Source organism: Parus major, chromosome 2, assembly GCF_001522545.3.
Source record: "Parus major isolate Abel chromosome 2, Parus_major1.1, whole genome shotgun sequence".
NCBI classification, from domain to species: Eukaryota; Metazoa; Chordata; class Aves; order Passeriformes; family Paridae; genus Parus; species Parus major.
The window spans coordinates 119,517,062-119,525,418 of NC_031769.1; the positions used below are offsets into that span (position 1 = coordinate 119,517,062).

General features: G+C 42.9%; 1 protein-coding gene across 1 annotated transcript; it reads right to left on the reverse strand.

Annotated features, from left to right (window-relative positions):
• Positions 1 to 224: 224 nt before the first annotated feature.
• On the reverse strand, positions 225 to 7,876 carry RPL7 (ribosomal protein L7). Its single transcript, XM_015618759.3, has 7 exons — positions 7,772 to 7,876; positions 6,553 to 6,655; positions 5,676 to 5,842; positions 4,895 to 5,032; positions 4,425 to 4,534; positions 3,110 to 3,320; positions 225 to 289 (listed from the first exon to the last, which is right to left on the reverse strand). Exons 1-6 carry the CDS (start codon positions 7,783 to 7,785, stop codon positions 3,112 to 3,114), a joined length of 741 nt encoding a protein of 246 aa, XP_015474245.1. The 5' UTR covers positions 7,786 to 7,876; the 3' UTR covers positions 225 to 289; positions 3,110 to 3,111.
• Between the last annotated feature and the right edge of the window lie 481 nt (positions 7,877 to 8,357).

Here is an 8,357-nt window from a genome sequence, read left to right on the forward strand (position 1 = left end):
AACAGCACACAGGTCAGTTTGTCATTTATTGTTGCAACTCAAAACCTCATCTGCTACCTGCACAAATCCTTCCATATTTCCTTCCTCCAAATGAAGGTTAAGCAGTTATCTACATACTGCTATTTCAAACTATGGCTCTTTGAAACACATCTCCAAACTGAACCTGACAAACACCACCATTTCAGAAGAGGATCATAATAAAGAGACCAATCGAGACAACAGACTGTTTTGTGCAAGATTGTTTTATTAACAGACCAGACTTTGAAATATTGCAGCTGGGCATCTTTACCTGCAAAGCAAAAAAGAAAAAGGTATCATTAGGCACATGTAGATCTGAAACAACTCTGGCCACATGAGAAAAATAATACATTTTTACAATTTGTAATTTTGGCTGAAAACACTCACTTTATTTCACTGGATTTAAGACCGTGGTAGTCTCACACACTGTAACTAAGGTTTACATTAACAGCTCTTTACTGAAAACAAAGACTTAAAGTACCAGACTTAACAGGATAAACATTTCTACCTTGAACCAATGATACCTATATTTGATATTTAAAGACATGCCAAGACATTATATACATTCTAACTTTTGCTGCACTCTCATTTTTGGCAAATTTCAGAGACTGTTTACATACAAAAGTGAAAGCAAAAAAGCCAACTTGGGTCCAGTCCCACTAAAGTTTGCTTGAAAAATTGATGAAATTCAGGATACTGCCAATACTGATTGACAACATTTGATTTCAAGTACTATGCTCTTTCTTCCCAGTCTTTACAAAGAATCAGTACTGGAAGTCTATTTTTTTCATTCACTTGAGACTATCATTTAAGAAATAAGTCACAAATAGAATAAGAAATAAAGACAAATAGCAGGAAACAAACTACTTATAGGAAAGAGGAATACTCTTCTTCAGTTACACAGCCCTTCATATTGACATTATCTGGAGAGTACTGCCAGTATGTCACCTGAACCTACTACTCCAGTTTGTCCATGGCTTTGGTAGAAACTACAACATTCTTCTGTTTTCTACATGTAGGCTACTTGAATTTTAAACATGCACTCTCTATTCACAACAGCAGGAAAAGATAGTTGAAGAGACAAGAAGAATTGGGTATCTTAGATTTAGTTTGCAGAAGCATAACTGCTTATAAGCATAAAATAAGAAACTGCAAGGTCACCTCCCAAATTAAAAGAATGTAGAGCTCTAATGTATGCCACTTATATGGGATGCTGAGCTACAAGTCCAGTGAAAAACATGTGCAACCAGATGAATGGATAGCCCTTGTTTCTGTGCCAACATACCAACCCTTGCAGGCATTTACAACTACTGCAACAGTGAACTAGAAGCTTCCCATCTGTAGGAAAGCTCCTGTAAACAACACTACCAGTATAGATCTGATGTTTAGCAGGGAAGATGGAAAAAAAAAGTAAATCTACACTGACAGAAAAGCTGAAGTGTTTCCATTAAAAACAACATCATGCTCAGAAATCAGACAGGAGCATACAGTCCTCCTCAGCCTTGGTTGTGCACTAACTTCAAGGACACATCTGCCAATTCTGAACTTCCAAGTTTCTGCCACCAGCAGCAAAATTTCTAGAAGAATAGTAGTGGGAGTAACTTAACATCACCCCAGGCACAAAATGTTACAGCAACTCTGCTTCTCAGTTACCAACATCTTTCCATAGCTGAGCTAAAAGGCTTTTCAAGAACACTGTCCCCAGTAAGGAACTATCTTCCTGAAGTTGCAATTTCCACATGCCATGTAACCAGTGGTTTAAAACTCTGCTGACTTCACAGATGGGAGATAACACAACATGCAAGGAGCCTGAATGAGGAAATTATCAGCCTACAAAAAAAGCTTCAAGAATTAATGCTGTCAGTTAAATGGAAAGTATTTCCTAGATCTTCTTTAGCTCCTTGGACAGAAAGCAGACCCCAACGAGCTCAATTTGCTGTGCCTTGGCTGTAAGATTATTTTTAAGACTTGAGGGGAAAAAAGAGAACAAAACGTGAAATTTCTTTCCCTTCAGAAACTTTTAATTTCTGAGAACTCATCCAAATGCAACTGCACCTGTTTTGAACTGTAAAGTCACAACACTATTCATTTTTTATGAACCAATCTTCTGAAGCTAGGAATTTGTAAGTAAACTGCGTATCTGATCCAAAAGAAGAAACAACCATACAAAAAACAACTAAACAACAAAAACCACCCCACACAAATCCCAACAAGCCAACCAAAAAAAACCATTTTGACTTTGGAGAAATTAGTTTAGGGAAAATTGGTCTTTGATATTGTTTCCAAACACCCTAACACAATCAAGCTTTCTTATATTCCAGCATACCTGTCAAACCAAAAATATATTTGACTGAAACTAAAATATTTAGTTTAAATTACATTGAATGTAGTTTAATGTCTAAAAAGCAAAGCAAAGTACAAAAACTCTGAAAAAAAAGTGCTGGCTTTGAATGGCAGACTTCTCACTAAAGCAGAACAGCAGAGTGACAACAATTTTTAAGACATTGTCTGGAGTAGGTCCTACCTTCAGGACTCAGCTGTCACTGTTAAATGATTTTAAGTGTTAATAAACCACATTTCTAAAGGACATTCTACTCAAGTGGGCAAATCAGTCTTTCAGAATTACCAACTTGGTCACTATACATAAGAGCTTTAAATGAATCATTCTGAAGCTTGATCAAGCTGAAAATTTAAACCAGTTCTAATCAGCTATTTCTAGAAAATATTAAAAAAAAACCATGGTACTTGCAATTACAAGATTTCGATCATATTAAGAGGACATAATGAGGCTTGAAAATTTAAGCTGAGATCTCAAGGCTTCCAAACATAAAACCAAAATAAAGCTTTAAAGCAAGTTATTCGTAATGTTTGCATTTCCTAAATAGATCAGCTACACTGAAAATTTAACTTCCCCAATGTTTAAGCTTTAGTAAGACTTCCAAAACAAAACCAGAACACTGCATTGTTCAAGTAGCTTTACACTGTAGGTACCACCCAAGAATGAGTGAGCATCTATTAAACTTGAATGTCTGACAAATAATGACAGCAGCCTGCAGAGTTGAACAGTTGATTGCCTTGGGCAGTATCTCACCATTAGTTCATTCTCCTTATGAGTCTGTTGATCTGGTCTTCTCTGTTACCAGCATCCCCACCTTCCACAAAGTGGATCGTTTTCTTCTTCATTCCACCCCGAGGAGAGGATAGCTTGAAGGGCCAAAGGAAGTTGTTCACAACTTTGAAGTTCTTGCCAACAGTGTAAATTTCATGGATCACATCTTCCATGCAGATGATGCCAAGCTTTCCTAAAATGCAGACACAGTTTTCAGAAAGACTTCAGTGGCACTGGTCAATAACAAACTAAAAATTATCACATTGTTACTGTCATCCCTACTTACTTTGATAAACTTCAGGAAGTCAGAAACCACTCACTCTGTCATGAGACTGAATGACTTTTCCAATTAAAATGGATTAGTTACAGCCAAGTCAACATTTAGATGGCACATTTGGCAAGAGGCATCAGTTTCAATTGTTAAATATTTGCTGCCAGCAGTGAGGAACAACAACAACCAACCTGCACTTACTGAATCTCAGGAAAACAGACTGCTTTTTGGAGAAACGCTAGATTAAATACACCTAAACCACTGCAATCTGTAACTCGGAGAAACTCACTAGCTATTAAGTTAGGCTGCTGAATAATGCTACAGCAAGTTTCTTTAATGCCTTTCTGGAGTGTTCAGCAATATGTTACAAGTTAACTCTCGTAAAACACAGTGCTAAAAAGAGATTACAACAGAATACATGTACCTTTAGGATGTTAATCCACTGCACAGGAAAAGAAACACGCACAACACAGCCTAATCTGAAGCAAAATGCAAATCGAGTGCCAAAAATAAGGGAGAGACTTGAGTGGTCGCTTTCACTCATTCTGGCATGACTGCAAGAGCAGGGACCCTCCCAGAGCTGCCCATAACCCAGCTTTTCGGCACACTTTGCTTCTACTGAATACACTGATCACTACCTAGTTCTTTTAACAAGTTTAGAAAGTCTGTTTACCGGATCATAAAAGTTAAAGACAAAATGTCTAATATAAAAATCTTAAAGTTCAAAGCTATGATGACTTTCATGCTACAGTACTTTTTAGTTACTCAAAGATCTATTGACCCCATAAAGGTAAAGCAGGTTACATTTAACATTGCAAAGGCTAAAATTTGATTCTTTACACCTGTTTTCAATACTTTGTGAGGGAAGTTACTTCCAGCATGCTTTGTATTAAACAATTAAGACACAAGTAGAGATCATAACCAAACACCAGTGTAGTCCAGTGACACTTAAGGACAGTTGCTCAGCTCAGCACTGGTCACCCTGAGGCAAGCAGCTGGCTTCTCATTTTGTTCAGCAGAATTTACCAAGGCATTTCTGGATCAGGCGGTTGTCGGTCAGAGCAATGCGCTGCTTGTTGATCTTGCCGTAACCCCGCTTGTAGATCAGCTCGTGCACAGACTTTAGGTTGGGGTAACTGAAACGGTCACATTCAAAAAGAGAATTTTAAGTCTTTGCAAGCCACGTTTTAGGATAATGTTAACATCCCTGATTTGGACTGCAACACCAAACAACTAAAGATCATTTCAGCATGTCCCACATGTAAACACAAAAGCAGCAGAGAAGCAAACCCCACGCCAAGTTCCCAAGAACACCAGTATGAGAGTGCAATCATATCTAGTAGACATTACCTTTAAAGCACTCCCTCAACCATGTTTTCAATTCAAAGATGGGAAAGCACACAGAAGATGAAAAACCCCTGCAAGTCTAGCATAGCAAAATGCAAAACCCACTCAACATTTGCACCTGATTAGGTACAACTGGGCCTTTCACTCACCCCCAGGCAATGTAGGGCTCAACAATGCGCAACATGTTGATAGAGGCTTTGTTGAGTTTGACAAAGGTGCCGTTAAAAATCTGCCGAAGGCGAAGAAGCTGCAGAACCTTGCGAACCTTTGGGCTGACACCATTGGTACTGGAAAAGAGAATTATCAACATCTCAGAAACACTAGGTATGAGGTTAAAAAAAGACCCCAAATCACAGCAGCACTGTTACCATATGAAAACACATTTCAAGAATTACACAAATCAAACTTAGTAAATTAACTTACTATTACTATATATTTCAGTATAAGGTTAAAACATCTATTTCCACAAAAATAACTGAATTAAGTATTATACTGAAACAATTTAGAAATAGCCTTGCATTGTCCTGAACATAGTTCTTCCAATCGCACTTTTTTTTTTAGTTTTCTGTAACACTTTACCAAAGTAGAACAAATCAAACACTTGAAGAACAGCTCAGCATAATGTTTGGGAATAGGGATGTGTAATTTTATCAAGTTAAAGGTGAGAAAGAATAACTGTCTGCATGTATTTTCAGCCTTGTCTTCTTGAAAATCAGGGATTCCTAAAGATAGTAGGCAGCAAAATGATTTACCCCTTAATTAAACATACCTCAAGGGCATGTACAATATCTACCAACAACTTCTCAAGCCACTGGCAGAAGGCTTTATCTTGTTAAAGCCCTCAAAACAGAGAGGTAACAGGAAAGCCAGCTTCAGTACTTTTGAACATAAAATTACTTATACCTGTATGTTACCTGTATGCAACCTTACCCTCTTATTCTGATCACAAATGCCAGTTTTGGCTCAGCTGGGACGTAGTAGTTGCCAGCTTTCCGGGCCATCCTGGCCATACGGATCTCCTGCCTGTACATGTGCCTGTACTCCTTGTGGTAAGCCTGGGCTCTTGCATAGATGAGCTTCCTTTGTGCCTTGCGGTACTGCAATGAATTGGAAATTGCTTAAATTAGAAAATGCCTTTCAACACATGAGCATCACCTTCAAGTATCATGCTACATTCTAGAACTTCCCCCAAGTAACACAGATCAGTATCACACAGCTCAGAACAACCCTCAGTGATGCTTCAGAGAATCAGCAACCAGTGTTATCATTCCTGACTCTTCTTCAGCACTGTGGTGATAATGAGTAACAGGTACAAATTGAAAGATGGAAAGTTTAGGTTAGATATAAGGAAGAAATTCTTTACTGTGAGGGTGGTGAGACACTGGAACAGGTTGTCCCAGGAGGCTGTGGATGGGTCAACCCTACCCATGTTCAAAGCCAGATTGAATTGGATCTTTGAGCAACCTGGTCTAGTGGAAGGTGTCCCAGTCCATGGCACAGGGGTTGGAGCTAGATCGTTGATATCCCTTCCAACCTCCTTCAGTTCTCTGATCATACATCAAGCTCCCCCTCACAAAGGCTATAACCTCTTGCCTCGTACAAGACTAACTTCAATGTTATTACAGACAGCTGTACACTTTAACTCAGCCCAGAACTTTGCTATCAGCCTCTAAAAGCATGTTTTAGTCCAACACATCAAGAAAACATCAACATACTCTGAACTTCTGTACCACATCACATCAGTAGTAGCAGCAGCTGCTACTGCAGTAAATAAGCAGCCTGAGTCAAGGGATCAGAGAATATTCACCTTTTTTATAGCCAAAATCTTCTTCTGCCGTTTGGCTTTCATGACCGCATAGGCCTGCCGCTTCTTCAGCAGGCTCTCAGGCACAGAGGGCACCTTCTTTACTCTAAATGAAAACAGAAATAAAACCTTTTAGCTGGTAGAAAGAAACTCAATGATGTTACATATGACAAACATTAAGAGTCTCAAACACAACACATGCACAGACCTCACTACCTTAAGCCACTTTACTTCATCTCTGTCATCCTCACTGTTCCTTCCCTGGCCTGGGAAAGCATCCCAGGAAAGTTCCCTGGGACTTAATTGGGTGGTTTTCTGGTGCATAACCTGCACCATTCACATTTTATACCAGACAAGAAACTCTTACAGACCAACCAGAGCTGCATACAACTACGAATATTTGTCCTACTTTGCTACAATTGGTAATAGAACAAATTTGTTTCAAGGTAACTTCTCCCTTATCAGCGCACATTTCAACAGGTTCTCGAACAGGAAAAGCTTATTTGGAAATACTGTGAAATTTATTTCACAGGACTTTCAACTTGCTCAGATGATCACAGAATGGGTGATGCTGGAAGGGACCACGGCGGGTCATCTAGTCCAACCTTCCTGCGCAAGTAGGGTCATCCCAGAGCACAGGGCACAGGATTGCAGCCGGATGGTTTTGAACACCCCCAGTGTTGATCCATAACCTCTCTGGGCAACCTGTTCCAGTGCGTGGTCACCCGTACGGTAAAGAAGTTCCTCCTCAACTTCAGACCTAACTTCCTGAAGTTCGTTTTTTGCCCCATTCCCTCTTGTCCCGCAGATTTTAAACTCTCAGACGCGACAAAACTTGTCAGAACAGCATTTATAGAGCCACAATCACCCTGACGAACGCCGACAGCAGCCCGGCGGACAATCATTCCCTGCTCCAGCCCCCAGCACAGCCCTGCCCGCCCGCCCAGCCCAGAGGAACTCGCTGCCCCGGCCCCACATTCCCGGCGGCGACGGCGTTCGGGTGCTGCTCTCCCTCCCCACCCCGCCAAAGGCCGGCGGCCGCAGCCGCCGCCTGCGGAAGGGCCGGGCCGGTGGCAGCTCTATCTCCGCCGCGCCGGTCCCTCCCCTCCCACCGCTCGCAGCCCCGGCGGAGGCGCGGCGGCCCCGGGGGTGGTGTAGGCAGGGGTCGGGCGGCGCGGCGGCCGCGGATGGCGGCGGATGCCAGAGGCGGAACGGGACTCACTCCTTGTCCGCCATGGTCAGCGCCGGAAGAGAGGGGCGTGCGCGTGCGCGGCGCGCTCTTAGCTCATTCGCCCGCGCAGGCGAGGCCCTGCCCTCCGTCAGGACCCCGCATTTGGACGTCCGCCGTTGTGCCTGACCGCTGTGCGAGCCCCGGGGTGTCCAGCGAGTGCCTGAGGTAAAAGCATCAGGAACTGCTTCCGCCCAGCAGGGCTGTGTCCCGAGCACGGACTGTGTCTCGGGATCGGCTGTATCCCGGGATTGGCCGTGTCCCGGGATTGGCCGTGTCCCGGGCACGGACTGTGTCCCGGAATCGGCTGTATCCCGGGATTGGCCGTGTCCCGAGCACGGACTGTGTCCCGGGATCGGCTGTATCCCGGGATTGGCCGTGTCCCGGGATTGGCTATGTCCCGAGCACGGGCTGTGTCCCGGGATTGGCCGTGTCCCGGGATCGGCTGTGTCCCGAGCACGGACTGTGTCCCGGGATCGGCTGTGTCCCGGGATCGGCTGTGTCCCGGATCGGCTGTGTCCCGAGCACGGGCTGTGTCCCGGGATCGGCTGTGTCCCGGGATCGGCTGTGTCCCGGCTCG

Excerpts from the sequence above, each read along its gene's own strand:
- RPL7 (XM_015618759.3), bottom strand. Across the intron at positions 5,033-5,675 it reads TTTGTGATCAGAATAAGAGG|TACCAATGGTGTCAGCCCAA; the intron begins GTAAGGTTGCAT and ends TCTCTTTTCCAG. Across the intron at positions 4,535-4,894 it reads GAGCCCTACATTGCCTGGGG|TTACCCCAACCTAAAGTCTG; the intron begins GTGAGTGAAAGG and ends TGACCGTTTCAG.